General features: G+C 35.7%; 1 protein-coding gene across 1 annotated transcript in view; it reads left to right on the top strand.

Moving 5' to 3' along the window:
• Window positions 1-17067, top strand: part of CNTNAP2 (contactin associated protein like 2) — a gene marked incomplete at its 5' end in the record, with an annotated part of 659794 nt that overhangs the window by 203738 nt on the left and 438989 nt on the right. Inside the window, one exon of the mRNA XM_026074688.1 lies at window positions 1232-1403. Within this exon, the coding sequence (XP_025930473.1) occupies window positions 1232-1403 (172 nt within the window). The remainder of the gene's footprint in view (window positions 1-1231; window positions 1404-17067) is intronic.

The following is a 17067-nucleotide window of genomic DNA, read 5'->3' as shown; positions in this document are numbered from 1 at the left end:
GCTGATTTCTACCCTCCATTCATTGCCCTCGCAGTTGTGCCAGTCCAACTATTTGTAAGGCATGTGGTAAACTGCATTCGGGAACCGAATTAAAAAAGATACTCATTCCCTCTTACCAGGTTATTTTTAACTTGGATCAGTTCTGTAGTCTGTTTGTACCCTGCCTCCACAAACTGCTGTTTCAATGCTATTGAAAAAGGTGATATGGCAGTGGGGATCAGAAGCTGGTAGCAGTGTGAGAGAAGGAATGAAAGCTGCATAATTTGTCTTTGCCATCAAAATAAATATGTGTGTAATTTTTCCGTGTCRGTGAAGAACTGCATGACTGGTCATCTTCCTAACTGAAGTCCATAAAGCTATTATGCATTTTTCCAACTTTACCTTCTTTGCCAATAAACTGTTGTTAGCTTGTCTCTCTTCTTTAACATACTCTGTTTAAATGATTTTCTTGAAGTTTTTTCAGGGAGTTCATTGTTAAAGATTTATAAGGAGCAAATGAGGCTCTCCATTGGCTTATCCAGGGCATTTTTCACATTCACTTCTGAAGGGCATTCAGTTAAACAGTTACATACAAATATCCTCTCTCTCCCTGTCTTTTAGCCTGACTCAAGACTTTCATTCATTCTCTTCTCATATAAACAACCTTCATAAGGATGGGTGAATGAACACATTCACAGCAAAAATGAAAATACTGCAGAATCTCCTCAGATTTCTCAGAAGGAGGCCAGGAAATTAGATTTCAGGGCTAGTTTTAAGTTTGCAGAAAGTTTCCAGCACCAGTTTTTATTGTACAGGAGGTGAGGTTCCAGAGGAAGCCGAACTGGAATACATGGAATACATGCCATAAAAAAAATCTGACAAATGGGAATGTGAATCTTAAAATATAGCAAGGAGACAAATCTTTTCCCTATTCCATTAATCTTTGTATAAAGAGAAAAGTAATGAGGAACAGCAACAGGGGGCAGGAGGAGAAGATGGCTGGCAGAAAACTTCTATCTAATAGACAAAAATTAATGAAAGAATAATCGCCTGTGCTATATAAATTCTTGCTGGTAGTTCCCAATGACTTAAGTCAATAACATTGCAATGTAACCTAATAACTATAAAATGTGTCCTTCCCACTTAGTCTTTTTCTTTTCCTGTCTAGAAAACACATCTTTACTGTGAAAAAATGCTAGCTTGAGTAATAGTATGGGAAGTTAATAAKGTTCTTTCTTCTGCTGCTCTACAGGGTTTCCTGTGCAGATGAATGACTCCGATCACTCGCTGTTTCAGCATTCGTTTCAAGGATGCATGCAGTTTATTCATGTGGATGATCAGCTGGTGGACTTACAAGCAGTGGAGAAAGGAAAGCTGGGAAGCTTTGCCAATGTCACCATTGACATGTGTGCTATTATTGACAGGTAAGTTAGACATCACTGATATTATTTAGATATCTTCATAGCTGAACATCCTTCAGATTCTGAAAGTACACCTATAGTGTTAGAGAAAAGGTGGTTCTGACACTGCCAAAGATACAGTCAAGGCAGTCTCACCTTTTTAGCGATGGGGACCATGCTTACAGGATGGAGATGATGGCTTTAAGTTGTGGTTGTACAAGGCGCGGTAGAAAGCATATTTCTAACCTCCCCACTCTCAGGTAGAGGAAGAGATGAAAAGGTTTCGTAAGTTAAATTCTGTCCACAGGTCAATAATATGGTTACTGTGAAAAGAGGAAACTCTAAAAGAACACGTTTTGTCTGTTTCTTAAATGGCTGTTACGGGGATGTTTTTGCAACTATAGATGCAGGTAGAGTGTGGTAATGTCAGCCACTTGGAATATTGATTCCAAAAGTTATATATAGTTATATATAAGTAATATAACTGTGCAATAGTCAAACTATCCTATTTTGTTTATTGTGTCCAAGGGCTATTGTCATGCCTGCAAAATATAAATACTCTTAGAATATTGSTGCTGTTGTGTTTGTAGAAGTGGAATTATTTGTGAGGCTTAGAAAATCTATTTTGTAAGAGTGTATCCTAGGCTTAGAATGAAGCTATCTGTGATATTCAGAGGCAAAACTTTGAAGCTGATATTATCTTTCTCTTRCAGCTTTCTTTTTTTAACTTGTTCCTGGATAATTCCTGTATTAATCTTAATAATTCTATCTAATTTATTTTTATTTTAAGGGCTCCTTTTGGTATAGCAGAGCCACAGTTCATCTGCTTGTCCCACCTTAAGAAATGGTATAAGTTGAGATGGGGAGGAGAGTGAAAATAGAATCTGAAGTGGTTTTAATTTGGGCATTGGTCATAAAGTATTTAAATTATTTTTTAAGCTTTTTTTATATGCCAGATTACTTTTCTGGAAAATGAAAAATAAATAAATAGAAACTAGGAATTCAACTTCCTGGGTGAATACAACCTCAAGTGTCACTGCAGTTCATAGCACTAGAAAAGTGTAAGTGTGAATAGTTCAGAGAGGCTTATTCCTATTTCCTAAACTGAAAAAAAACCAAGAGAGTGTCAGGCCACAAGACAAAAAATACAGATTATCTGATTTAAAGGGACTAAATCTATTTTGGTTGTTCAGTGTGCTGACTCCTTAGAGAAACAAGCAGTGTTACCTCCAAGGAGGATAAGTTGCAACTTGAGATCCACTGCGTTGTAGAAGAGCAGTCTCCTGGAACTGCGCTGTAATTTCAGGCTTCCTGACAGCACTGAATTCCTCAGAGAACATGAATAGGTGCACATGCCTCCACAACAGCATATGTAATAAATACAGACTTTATTAAAATAATACTTAGATTTTTGCTTAAACTGAGAAGAGAAATTCAGAATTATTGCAGACCTTTGCTTTGAGTCTTAACTTTCCAACCACTTATCTCTGTTCATTTTTATTGCTTCTGCATAATAGTGTCGTCTTTGTCAAACAAACAAACCAAAAAACTAGGAAAGATGGGGAAGGAGTGAGTGGCACAGTTCCTGAATGCAGGCATCTTGGCTTCTCATGAAAATTACATATGCTTTAAACCAATTGCCAGTTGGCTGGAAAGTTGAAAATGACTTTTTATAATTCTGCTTTGAAAGAAGAAGAAAGATTATAAGATCATAGAATCCTTGAATAATTTATCTTAGAAGCAACCTTTGGAGGTCATTTGGTCCAACCCTCGCTCAGAACAGCACCAACTTCAAAGTAAATTTGGCTACTCAGAGCCTTGTCCAGTCAAGTTTCGAATACCTCCGAGGATGGAGATTCTACAAGCTGCATGGCTATGAATAACATCTGCATAGTTCTAGTAAATAAATGTATGTGCTTTTCATTTCCTATTGTAAGCTAAGGGAATCTCAAAGAGATGAAAGCTATTTTGCAAAAATGAAAGAAGGCATACTGCTTTGGTCTCCCAAAATGCCTTCTCTTCCTGAAATGTAGGTGTAAGTTTACAGTAAGCCATTTTAGTAATGTCAGTGTGCATGTTCTGGTGGAATGCCAGTGAGATGTTTTGGCATGTCAAGGCATTTTAGATTACTTTAGATCACGTACCTGTTGAGGCTGAAGTCACAGAGAAAAGGGGAAGTAAATTAAGAGTTGGTATCATAGGGAAGAAGTTTGTCTTTTCTCCTCCCATACTACTGAAGTTAGGAAGGCCTGCTGTGGTTAGTATTTGGTAGTTTGAATTGATTAATTTTGTTTTGAATATTTGGTTTTGGAAATGTAGACTCACTTGGAAGATAGAATGTGAAAGATATATCTAGTTAAGTTTCTGTTTTTACGTGGTGGATAAATCTAGGCTTTTGCTGCAGTTTGTATTAATCCTACTTATGTCAGTATCTATTAGAAATAATTACATCATCACAGTTAATCAGAATGAAACCTTTGCAATATCTTTTTTGCAAAATATGGCTTAAAGCTTCCTATGTGTCAAGCAGTTTATTTGTGAAGACCTCTCTGTCTTTAATATTATTACAGCTCTAAATCATTTCAATAGATATGGGTAAGTAAAAGAAAAATGTGTTCTCACTCTGTTTCTCTTTTGAAACCTGGGACCCTGATATTCCTAGGATTATGTAAATTAAAACTATATGATTTATGCTTTCCTAACCATTGTCAGATTGTGTTGCAAACAGGATAACAGTTGTTTAATCATTGGAAATTAGAATAGCATCTGAATTTTTCTTTCTTTTTTTTAGGGATTGAGATGTCATCTAGTTTGTCATTTTTAAATGATCAGGTTTACTTTTTTGTAGTTAACACTTTAAAAGAAACCCATTGACTAAGAAGTGATAATATCAAGCTTTAGATCTGACTGGATTTTATTGSCTGTCTTATTAATATCTGCAAATAAGCATTTACAAATAGTTCTGTTAGAGTATGTCACTATATATAATATTTCTATTTGTGGGATTATTTAAAAGATACAAAACCGTGTGTGCTATATGTTAGCTTAATTTTATTTCCTTTAAAAAGGGAAGATACTTGTGTGCCTGTGATACTAAGATCCTCCTGATTTTTTATTTGTTTGGCACTGAATCATAAAGGCTTCTGTCTTCATCAGCATGGAAATTGCTTTCATGGCCACACTTCAGTGAAGACCCCCACTGGGCAAAAAGATAAGCCATCAAATTGAATTATTCTTACTGTAGATTTCAGTCATTTGGTTGGAGAAAAAAACTTGATGTTCTAAACAGTGGCATTTTTCATTGTTAGCCAGAATGGATAGTAAGGAGGGGACAATTTTCTGAATAAAGACACCAAGACAAAAGGTCCAGAACGTGGCAAGTTTTCATATTCTGCTCAACCTGCAAGCAACCTGTTCTGAAGTTCCAAGTTGTGTCAGCTGAACACCTTCTATGGAAAGGGTTTCTGCATTGCAATTGCTATATTTTTCTAAAACATTAAAAAAAAGTCACATTAGGGTGTTACACTTATRCTTGGGAAAAAGATCTGTTGAACCAACATCTTTTTATTTTTAATTCTTCCTTATACACATAGACATTTTGCTACTGTATGTAGACCTACAAATTGAGATCTTATTTACAGGGAAGCACCAAAGCTAAGGAACATCCTCTTTCTACTGGTGGCTGAACAGTGTAAGTGCATATAATTTCATTACATGCAGGTATACGTACAGTAATAATTACAGGCAGTTAAAATACTATTGAGAAAAAATAATCACCCTGCTTCTGTATCTTAATTATCTCTAATTGTATTAGCAATGGAAGTCGCATTGTTGTCAGAGTGATCAACATGCTGTACTGCTAGTGACAGCACAGGTCCCTATACACCTCCTTTACTTATCATTAACAAACGGAGCTGTTGTTGCAGTCCAGATGGTACAGCTGTACTTTAGGATTTTAGCACAGGATATTGAACAGGAATTATTATTCACAACTAATTTATTCCAGCAGCCTCAGAGAATTCTTAAGTTCTCCTGACTTTGTTGTGGCTAAAATTATGGATTTTAATCACTGAATCACAATGAGGAGATGCTAAAATGATTTCAAAATATAGAGTTCAATATGTTATTGTGGATTATGCAGTATGTATGTCAATTTTAAAGGAAATCTGTCAGAGTACCATAAGATGTGAAATGACAGAAATGGAGAACAAAATGGAGCACCAAGAATTTTCATGTAGCTACTTCCAGTGTTTTATGAATGTGCAAACTTTATGATTCCCTCTACCACAGAAAGGAATTAGGTGCCTATTTTCTAGAATAATGTCACATTAAAGAATTAATGTAAGTAATCAGAGAGGTCCAGCAGTACCTTTCTGGGTGATTATTGCTCACCTGCTGTGGTGATATACTCTGTAAGACAGAATGCTAGCATTCTCCTTTAATCCTGTTCAACCACATTTTCTAGACTGTGATTGCCAATCAAAAGTTGAATTAATTCTTTTAAATAACAAAACACAACAAGCATACTAGTGTATGAGTATGGTTTCAATATAACCTGCAGCAAGACAGAGAGTTTCTTTGGAATTAAAAATGGTCAATGCAAACAGTCTTAATATTCTTAGCTTCTGCTTCTTTACATAGACTTCTGGCCCTCTTCCCTGTTCTCCCCCTCCCTCTGCTAGTTCTGTAGTGAGGCATTAAGTGAGGAATAAGACAAACATCTTCCTATAGTAATCAGTGTAAGAACCAGATGATATACTAATCTCTAGACTTAAAGCAAAATATGCTTGACAGTTGATCTGTTCCCAAGATGAGTCCACAAAAGGGAAGTAAAATAGGACTGTGGAGAAGCTGAAGCCATGCCATGACTTCAGCCTGCATTGCCAACAGGAGATGTGACTGGCCRTATGGTTGGAAACCACTTCCTATGGGTACCCTCTCCCCATCTCTTCTCTTTGAAACTATATGAAATTCTGGTGTGGAAATGGAGATTTAGCTGTCGTTCAACAACAGAATAACTCAAGTTTCAAACGCATTTACTTCRTGATATATCTCAGTCCAAAAAAGTGAGTTCGTAGGCAGAGGTGATGGTTCAGGTTAACAGTGCTTGTGCTTTTAATACCATGGCACTTGTCCCCTATGTACCAGAGTGTGACAACTGCCAAATTATTTCACACAGTTCAGTAGGTAGCTGGTAGGTTACAAACTCTATAGAGCTGGCCACAAAATAAGATCATTTTAATTACCTTTCTCCTGATAGTACATCTCAGTTTTCCTCAAGAATTTTTTTTAATATGAGAAAATCTGCACTCTCTCACATTTAAAATAAATAAGTGGAAAACACTGTAAAAATAGGAGGGAAAAGGGATTTGGGTGAGAAACACCAACAAAGTGAATGAATTTGGTTTTCCCATGTGTGTGAAGACTTTCTCTCTTGCATGCAGTTGGAAAAATTTGGATAAGAGTTGATAACTAGTCGTCATCCCACTTAATTACCAATTTTTTACTTGCAAAACTTAACAAAAAGTAAGGCCAATGAGAATTAGAATATATGCTGTTATAGAGATAAGATACTGATATAATATAGTTGCTTGATTGAAGAAGTCTATGCAGCACTTTGTTATCCTCAAGAAATTGATTGGACTTTGAGTTGTCATTAATTAGGAGGTCCTCAAAACAGCAACGCGAGTGCAGATTTTTTAAAATAATCTGTTGGACCTACAGGCTAATTAAGTGAATTGTTACAAGCTATTTATAGTACTTCAGTCATAGTTATGGGTTTCCTATGTGTTTCAGTGACTATAGTAGCATAGGCTTTATAATGAACTTTCTKCTTTTCCTAAGATCATCCTACTCCTTTCTGGCTGTGCAAAGGATGGATTTTAAAATAAATAATTAAAAAAATCTTTTTCTAGGTCCTTCTAAAATGAGTTAATGTAAGCCTCGTAGAAATAATGCTTGACATTCATTATGATTCAAGTAGTCATAATCCTTTGGAAATAACTAATTAAATAAGTAAAGTCTGAAATGGACAAAGAGAAAGGGCACAGCTTCTGTTATGTAAGCATCATCATTTGTAAGCAAGCGGGTCATTTTACCGAATGCTCATTGCATTAATTTTGTTGCTTTGTAAAGCTAGGAAAGGCTTTGAGGAGGAAAAAAACAAAACTTTTTTGAGATATTTAGGATTTGTCAGCATTGCTCTCAGTCTGAAGATAGGTCAGTGGGATACATTAAAGTATTGCTTTGACCTACAGTTGCTAGCTCTAAAATWAGGTGTGCAGGTGGATATAGTGCACTGGCTGTTTGAGCATGTAAAGTGTGCATTAACTTTGAGAATTAAGCCATGAAAAGAGCAGCAGTTTTAAAATGTTTCCCTGCTCGGGTTGTTCTCTCCTGAGCCTGAAAAACAAGCTCTGTAGGGTGGTCATTGAACAAGGACAACCACATCCAGTCTGAGCTTTGACTGTGGAGAATACAGTGATAAAACTGACATTTGTCAGTGCTTGAAAGAGAAATGAAGGCGAAAAGCATTCCATGTCAAGTAGGCTAATCACTAGAGCTGTGTGGAGAGTGATTTTCTCTTCCATAAAACTTTCTGAGAAACAAAGCAGATTGATCAGCACATTCTAGAACAGCTGAGGACACCTTGAAAATAAAAGATGCAGATGAAGAAGGTGCAGAACATAGGCACTATGGGAACTGAAAAGGAAGTATGAATTAAGTTAAACAGGATATACTTAGGAATATAGAGGATAAAAAAAAAGATAAAAGAAGAAGTTTTCAGAGTTTGTTCCAGGATGAGCAGAAAAGCAAGAAATAAAGTATGTGCAGGGAACCAACACACAAAGTGGAAGTAAGTACTCTTCCACAGGACAGATAGAGAACAGAAAGAAGGAGAGAGAGAAAGAAGATACTTACTTTTCTTTTCTGTAAACTTCAGCTAAGACTATAATCAGCTTAGAGCTCTGGGTGATAATGCTTAAAAACTCCCAAGAAAGAAAAAGATGCTTTAGACCTTGGAGGCTTCCATGTGAAAAGCAACAAAAAGGGATGGAGGCTCTGATTAAGACTGCATGGGCAGACGGCTACAGAGGTTGTGAGGTTCCCTGTGAGGTGGAACACTGTGATTAATGACCCAGTCTATGTAATAACTTAATAGTGTAATCAATAGCTGTCTAAGCAAGTTAGAATAGCTTGAACTGCAGATGGTTAGAGCACTTTTTATGCTTATGCCTTTGCCATGTGTTTTTTTTTATTTTCTTTATTCACTGTAACTTATATTGCACAGGTTACAATATTTAATAGTACTTTGATCAGAACCTTACAAGTAACTGTGTGGGTTATATATTATCTTCTACCCTTATATCTAAACATTTGGAAATTTCCAAAATTCCCAGGGTTTCTTTGGTTTGTATTTATTCCTAGATAAACTCTGCAGAGAGAGAAAAAAAGAAAGGAAAACAAAAGCTTTCTTTCATTTTAAGAAACAGTAATCCATCTTTATATTAGGAAAAAATATATGCTACTTAAACTGTTTTATTGAGCAAGTGGATTATTTGTCCATAAGAAATACTTGTTCCTGGCAAAACAAAAGCTAAGACAGTTATCATTTAGGTATGGTATACTAGCAAGGAAGGGGAGGCTGTAAAGCAGAGTTCTTCTGGACAACCTGATATTCTAGGAGTAGAAAATACATGGTAAGTCTGATGAGAGCAGACAAATCAAAGTCCAAATGAGTGATTAGGTCATGTGGAAAAGTGAGCAGTGCAGGGCTGAGTGTGAACAGGTCATTCTACCTAACCCCACACCCCAAATATACATTTGATTCAACAAGCATCTTTTTCATGGACCTCTCTCTTCAACAAAGTTTTTATATATATGTATATGTGTGCGCACACGTGTGTGTGTGTATGTGTGTGTATATATGCTATATAAGTATAAATAATACATGTGTATGTGTATACATATATATAAACAGGCCAGCACAATCCCCTATGAACAAGGTTTGCTGTAATAAGACTTAGACAAAACTGTGAAGTAAATACTAGGAGAAACAGTTTGTCCTCCGCRGAGTCATCTCTTGATGTGTGCATATGTTGTTCATATGAATATAGTGGTTGTTACTGCTTTTCTTCTCATGCATTTTAACAACATGTTTCAAGTTTCCCCTGCTTAACACCTTCATGAGGTCCTGTGGTAGCAGAGTAAGTCATAGAGCATGGTCATGTGCTTCCTGATGTGGCTTAGCACATCACTATCTGCTCCCCGAAAGCACCATGTTATTATGTCTTATGTCCTGCTGTGTGAGCAACACTTCATGATGGCAGATTAGAGGCTCCCCGGGTTGCCTTTATTGGGCAAGACAAGCCCAAACGCCAAGAGACAGGCATTTACTATGCTGCAGATGTCCGAGATGTGACCATAGCTGTATGATTGTTATGCTCAATACACAAAGAGAGGACAGGTTAATCCCACACAAGTACACACCTGCCTACATTTACTAATCTGGGTAAGATCAGTAGGACAAGACTTTGAAAAGTTAGTTAACAGAAACAAAATTTTAAAATCTTATTTAAATAATATTAAAAGCTCTTTTGGCAGAACATCTGCTTTTTTTGTCATCTGCTAACCCATCAATGATACAGGAATAGTTTAATCAAATGGAGTAATCTATAAGTTATAAAGTTATCAAGATCAAAAGCTTTGTGTGGGGATTCATTTCTTGTTTTCTCTTAAATGCATTGCTTTACTCGGGGACTTGCTTGTTTGTGCAGCTTGTATTACAATCATGCTCCATTATTATTTCATTTTTGTCCTCCTGTGGGGAAGAGATGAGCACTGAGCAAACATCCACAAAGCCCTCTCTTTGACATGAAATTTATACTCTCACAAGACTAGATGGTAAATATTGACCTGATTCCACAATAATCCCTTTGAAACAGTAACTATCTGATTATTCAGCTGAGTTTTGAAGCCAAACCACTTTGATGACCCTCTGAAGTTGTTCATCATTTAGTTCTTCTCATCAACTCATAGCTGAAAAAAATTGTATGTGATGCAGACTGCTTATTCTTATTTTTATGTGATTAATACAGTCCTTCTGTTGGATGAACAGTGCCATTCTTCTTAATGATTAGCCATCATCATATGATCATTTTCAAAAATAAGCAAAAGTGGGTTGTCATCTGAGCTTTAAAAATTAAGATTAAAATCTTAACCAATGCAAAAAATTGGGATATTGTTTCAAGAACTGTTCCTGTTACTATTGCTCTTAGCCTTTAGATAAGACTAGAATTACATCATCCTCTCGCTTGAAAACGAATGATATTCCTGTCTGAGAAATCCACATTTTACAAACATAAATGCAAGTGAGAGGATGATGTAATTCTAGTTTTATCTAAAGTCTTATCTCTTTTTTTCCTGTTAAAAGAAAATAGATAATCACAATCCAAGCAAATAGACTGTATCTATACTTACTGATTATGTGCTGTAATTAATATAATATGCATGCTAATACAGTGTAGATATGACATCATGCTAATACTAGGTAGTTATGACATATGCTTTAAATATTTTTCAGTGACTAGAAGTGAAACAGTTGAAGACATTGTTTCTATGTGTACCCCACAGTGCTGCTTATGACTAGTTTTAAGATTTTAAGTCATATTTTATAGTCGGGTACCAAGCTATGAATGAATGCAATCAGTTCATTGGAAGTATATGCATCTAAAACTGGTGGACAATAGGTCCTAATGGATTACTGAAATTTCCACCGTGTCTGTTACAAGGGGCATTGTTAAGACTGTATAATAACCTTTTCATAATCTGGCAATAGCTTTCAGTAGTAATAATTTTGACCAGATGCCACTCTTAGTATAAATGTTTGGTACATCTCTTGTTCAAACAGACATGCAATAAAATGTCCAAAATAAGTAGTTTATCTCTCATAAAACACTGTTGTAAATAAGGACTCTTAGCTATTTCTGAATGGAGTTTGATTTTTAGCACAAATCAGCTTGCTGTAGAGTTCCTGCTGGAATGAGGTTCCTTTTTTTTTTCAGGAATCATTATCATCTTAAAACTAGCTTACTGAAATCTCTCTTTCATGCAGAATATTCATAATACTTGGAGTATAAAAAAAATTGAGTTATAAAACTAATAGGCTAGAGGTAGCCTTGTAATAGTTACAGAGTGCTCTTTAAAGCCTGGAAAAAATTTCAAGACAAGTCATAATTACAAAATCACTGGAAAGAGATAATAATAATACTTCCTAGATAGGTGGTTTAGCCTTATACTGTCTCTGTGTCTCTCCTGCTTCTTTTTTTCCAAAAGAAGCACTGAGGTGGTTGTTTCTGAACTTCTGTTGGCAGTTTTTCTTTGCTAGTGTTTAGACTCTTACAAAAAATGAGTGTATATCCATCAAGGAAAGTATTGTTCTGKGTTACATCTTGTAGTTCTCCGAGATGCTGAATTCATAGATGTTTTGCAGGGTAATACAGTACCGCCTAATAACAAAACTAAGGTAGTCAAATCTATTTCTGATACTAACATGTTGAAGGCAACAGATTCATATCATCTGCGTTAGGCTTTTTTGTGGCCAGCAATGTTAACATTTCTGAGAATTTCAACATTTGTAATTTGTTTATCACATTTTTCTTTAAGGAAAATGCAGCTAGAGGAAGATAGAAGTCTAGATCCACTACAGGATTTATATGTGATGATGCTCACACTAACTTCTGTGCCTCTGCCTGTGGGAATGGGATGCACAGTCACGAGGGAGGTACTTGGATGCTCTGCAGAGTGAATAAGCAAACATAGGCATGGAGAGTGGGACTAACCACAGCAAAAATACTGAGCAAGGAACTGAGAAGACGATTGTAGGCAGATACAGCCTAGAGACATCTCAGATAAGAAAGTGCGCAAGTCTGCAGTAATGAGGGGAAAACCTGACATACAGTCCCTGCTTCCAACAATGTTTATGCATTTTATCCAATGCCTGATTAATGCAAAATGCATAAACAGCATTGTACATAGGCACAGGAGATGCCGAGATGGACCTGGAAGGGTTTGATAATGGCTAAGTGAAGAGAAGCTCGGATTTCCATTGCTTCTGATGTAAGTTTCAGGTGATGAAGCAACCARATGGTGTCTTTCTGTATAACTTTAACTGTAGGCATATAAATACTTGGTTTCCCAAGATCACACATAAACTAGGAGACTGAATAGTGATTTGAACGCTGCCTCTCCAGTTGCAGATCAAACTTGTTTTCTGGTAAACTCAGCCTTCCTTTCTACCGTGCATTGAATGAATTCAAAGCTATAGCACAAAAAGTCTAAGATTATAATTATGCACTTAGTGTTTGTGAGTCTGCAGATTTATGTTGTGCATCAAATTAAAGGCAGGTGGCAATTTTTGATGAGAAATTGAGTTAAAACCTAACCAGGTTTCTTCTGAGAAATTAGAAKGAAAAAACTCCTTGGAGGAATATATGTCAGATGTTACTTGCTTATCCTTGATGCCTTCCTGGAAGGATAGTTTAAATGAACTAATGTAATCTTGTAGGTTTGAATAAACAGATCTTCATTCATTCCCTGTAAATGTCACCAATAGATTAGATTATAGTAGCTGTTTTTAAAGAAGGGAGTACAGAAAGGAAATGGATATTGAATAGAGATTTAGATTAGGAGAGATATGAACAGGATTAAATTTTACCAGAAGGAAAATACTTAATCTGAGCTTTAAATGTGTTCTATTTTTCCTGGTATAATATGATAATGATTAATTAAACATAAGGAAGGGTCTTCTCTGAGTGATTCCAGAAAAAAATTATTTTGGAGATGATTTTTAGAAGATCTAATTAAGAAGAATACTCAGTGGAACTATCCTTCAGTTATAGATATAGGATACATCTATTTGGTGTTTGCTATTTTTAAGAACAATCTTTAGACCATGAAGCATATGTCTCTCAAAAAAAGCCATGGGTATAACAATATTTCTACCCAGAAACAAAATTTTTATATCAATCCTATGCTTCAGTATTTTCAACAAATGTTTCACTTGCTTGGTTATTTCTTGCAATTTTTGTTATGTGATACTCATCACTTTTATGAAAATGATTAAGTTCTGTGGAAGCAACTTATAAAAAGGTCTCAAGAATGAAAAAATGGTGAAAATGTGCTTATTAGGGTTATGATTTGTGTTGTTGAAACAGACCTCTAAAATTAAGCCATTTAGAATAACAATTTGAAGAACCAGAAAATGGCCTGTTATATTATTAGGAGGGATAAGGCATTCAGACATTTTTAAAATGTTATCGTAAATAAAGTCACYTTAAGTAACATAAATAGTAAGAGATCTGGACAAATGATCTATTTATTAAAAGATGCTGAGAGAAGCCAAAGCCAGTAGATGCGTAATTGTTTAGCACCTCTGAAATTCAATGTATTTGCTTAATTGTCCAAGCGTGGTCTTCACCCACACTTGCTGTGGGAACCAGTTTTGGGATCAGTTTTCAGATTGGCAGCAGAGGAAGCAGTGTAGCTAATGGTTGTATGCAAAGCACCTCAGCTCCAGCTCTTCCTTTCGTTTGATTGTGATGGGAACAACAGTTTTCAGCTCTGTCTCAGGCTACCCATGTGTCCAGAAGGAAATGTCTGCTCTATTCAGGCTCTATTAATTGCCAGTGTCCTCCCAGGAAAATGTAGCAGCCCTACGGAAGTATTTTACAGGCAGCTTCTGCCCCCAGACCATAAGCTGAACCATGTTGTATGTAAGTACGTTGCATTGACTGCACAGCCAGTTTTGCCGTATTTGACATATCTATTCAGAATACAATAGCAGTGTAAACTACCCAAAACAGGAGGAAAACCAGATAAACCTAATCCTGTTCCTAGGATTCAACAGTCTTTACAGAAGACTGCCTGCAAGGGCTTTTAGATCAAGAATTTAAACTGAACTGACATGCTATAACCAAAGAAGACATCTTCTCTAAGGTATTATAGACTTTAGGCCTATGGAGATATTTTTTGTACATTGAAAAGAGCATTCGATTCTTATTTCCTGAAAAGATGATTGTTGCTTGTATATTTGTTGCATGTGTCAGTTGCCATGTATTCAGCTGATAGCATCTCTGTTTTTCTGTCATCGTGATATGGTTCATTGTTAAGTCAGACTTGTTAGATGGCAGCAGTTAGTATGACTTCAACTTTTTATTTTGGCACCTCATCGCGGGTCTATTTCTGAACTGATTAAATCTAGGGGAAAGAATGCCACAGTTTTCATCAGTCCTTTTTAGCATTTTTCATGTCACAACACTGCAACTGTTGTGATTAATCTGTATGACATTGTATGGAATCTGTGTAATCAATGTTTGGAGCTACTGTAGATCACTGTTCAAAAACTAATTCAAACAAGTTGGCACAAAGATTTCTTTGATTGCTTTATATCAATCCATCCTTATTCTATTATGGGTTTACATAGCACTCATTTCTCAGGGAGCATTGTGAAATGCTATTCAGCAATATTGATTTGACTGTGAGAGAATGACTATTGCTAACTGTCCAGTGATTGTATGGGAGATGTTTCTTTGAATAGAACTGGTGCATTTTATGAAACATTTAATTTGGATTTCAAAATTTAATTCATTAAATAACTCCCATTGCATTGTATGGAATTGTCATCATCTAAAGGGAAGGTTTACTTCCACACTGAAATACTATGCAACATTTTCTTTTCTTTGTTCATTTTCAGATAGTTAATGAACAGATTAATAGGAGAAAGTAGTCCTAAAGAAATGGACTCACATGTGATGTAAGTCTAATAGTATGAAACATGATAGATAATTTTAAGAAAAGATCTCCAATGCTGTCTAGCTTCTAATKTTATTTATATCTGTCTTTTTGACTACATTTTCTCCCCTCTTTGTAAATTCTAATTTTACTCAGCCTCCCAGTTTTTAACAGTTTCTACGTTTTCACTTAAAACCTTTACTTCTGCAGGAATGCTACTGACCTATCCTCCTGGATTTCTATTAAATGCTGAATACCTTTCAGATCAAATTCCTAAAGCTTACGAGGTTGAAGAGCTGTCTAGACATCTTCCTGCTGACAGTGCCAGTCGATGTGTACACATGCACAGAACAGTCTTAGACAGACTCTATCTATTAACTTCCTCTTCTGCAAATCAAAGCTGGAAATTCACTGTCAATTTTAGTGAAGGTAGTTAATATTTTCACCTCCCTCTTCACTTTTCTACTAAAAAAAAAATACCAAGCTGCATAGATTTCTGGGGAAAAGAAGGAATCCAACTCCTAAAATGTTTCTTTCTACTGCAACATGAAAGGCTATATCTGCTCCTTTTCTCTTTTATGTCTAGAGCTATTGATCTGCCTTTTCAATACCAAAATTGCTGCATTTTTTACAGTGTTGTATACCTTAGTCCTGCCTTGTTATTCCTTTACAGTTGTTTCTCTAGAACTCCAGCAATAAATTAACTCCGTGCCATTATACAGTCTGAACTTCTCAAAATCATTAAATCAGTAAATAAAATTACTTTTTGCTCAGACTCAGAACTGGCACAGTATATTCTAGAATTTACTGATGTTTCTTTCTCTTTCACCCTCTCTTCAGTTTACTTACCTTTTATTTTAAGTTATAGTTTGTACTAGTGCTACGACAAGATCTCTCCTACATGGTAATGTGCCTTTTACATTAAATTTGCTCATCTGAAGCATTGCTCAAGGGACTGTCAGTTGTCATTTCTGATCTTTTATTGACATCTGATTGTTTGATTCTGAGAACAGTAACACCACAGAGAACAGTAAGAAGCCTTTAAGCATATTCACTTTGCTCTGATGGCTTCTGATTTTCACTCAAGATCAGTCATAACATCAAAAGCTCCAATGTTTGGTCAGATAACCCCCTTTGACACATTTGTTTTGTGTGTTTAGTATTGAGAGCATTTATTTGGACTTGCCATCCTAATATTTCATACTTAGTATTACATCGGTGGTTGTCAGCATGTTCCAACCGATTAATGCTTCACTGGCCAAATGACAATTATTCAGAAAATGGCAGAAAATAAATGACCTTTTCTCTTTGACTGTAACTCATTCTCATCTGCTAACTCATTCATCTGCTTGCATAGGAGCAACCTCATCTATCTCATTTACTGGTTCTTACTTTAGCTGTCCTGAAACCTGTTACTCTATAGCAGTTACCACCTAGAAATGCTGTTATCTCCGTCTTATTGATTGTTCTTTTTAAAAATCTTAAAGAATATATTTTTTCTCCATTTCTCATGGCTTAATGTTTTTCTTTCTCTGCTATTGTTTGTTACTTGACTATGTAACTATTATTTATCTCAGTGGTACATTTCATAATGCAGTTTGTATGAAAGGTACTCTGCAAAGTATAGTTACATTGTATTGTCTCACAAAAGTACACAGTAGCTGTCTTTGAACAATATAATTATGTTTTGAAAGAAGTAAAGTTCCTGATTTGACATAAGTGTATAATGATACTCTTTGGTGTTAGAAACTTGTTTGAACACACAGAATTTTGTCCTTGAAAAGTATGCTTTCTCCTTTCTTTAATACTACCAGTCATCATCATGTATTCTTTAAACCTAACAGATGTGTACCTATGGGCTCATTTTATTTATTCCACCAAACTACAAGCAGAAATG

This window comes from Apteryx rowi, unplaced genomic scaffold (genome assembly GCF_003343035.1).
Source record: "Apteryx rowi isolate R43461 unplaced genomic scaffold, aptRow1 scaffold_395, whole genome shotgun sequence".
Classification (NCBI taxonomy): Eukaryota; Metazoa; Chordata; class Aves; order Apterygiformes; family Apterygidae; genus Apteryx; species Apteryx rowi.
The sequence above is the reverse complement of the archived record's forward strand: the minus strand, read 5'-3'. Positions and strand labels throughout refer to the sequence as shown.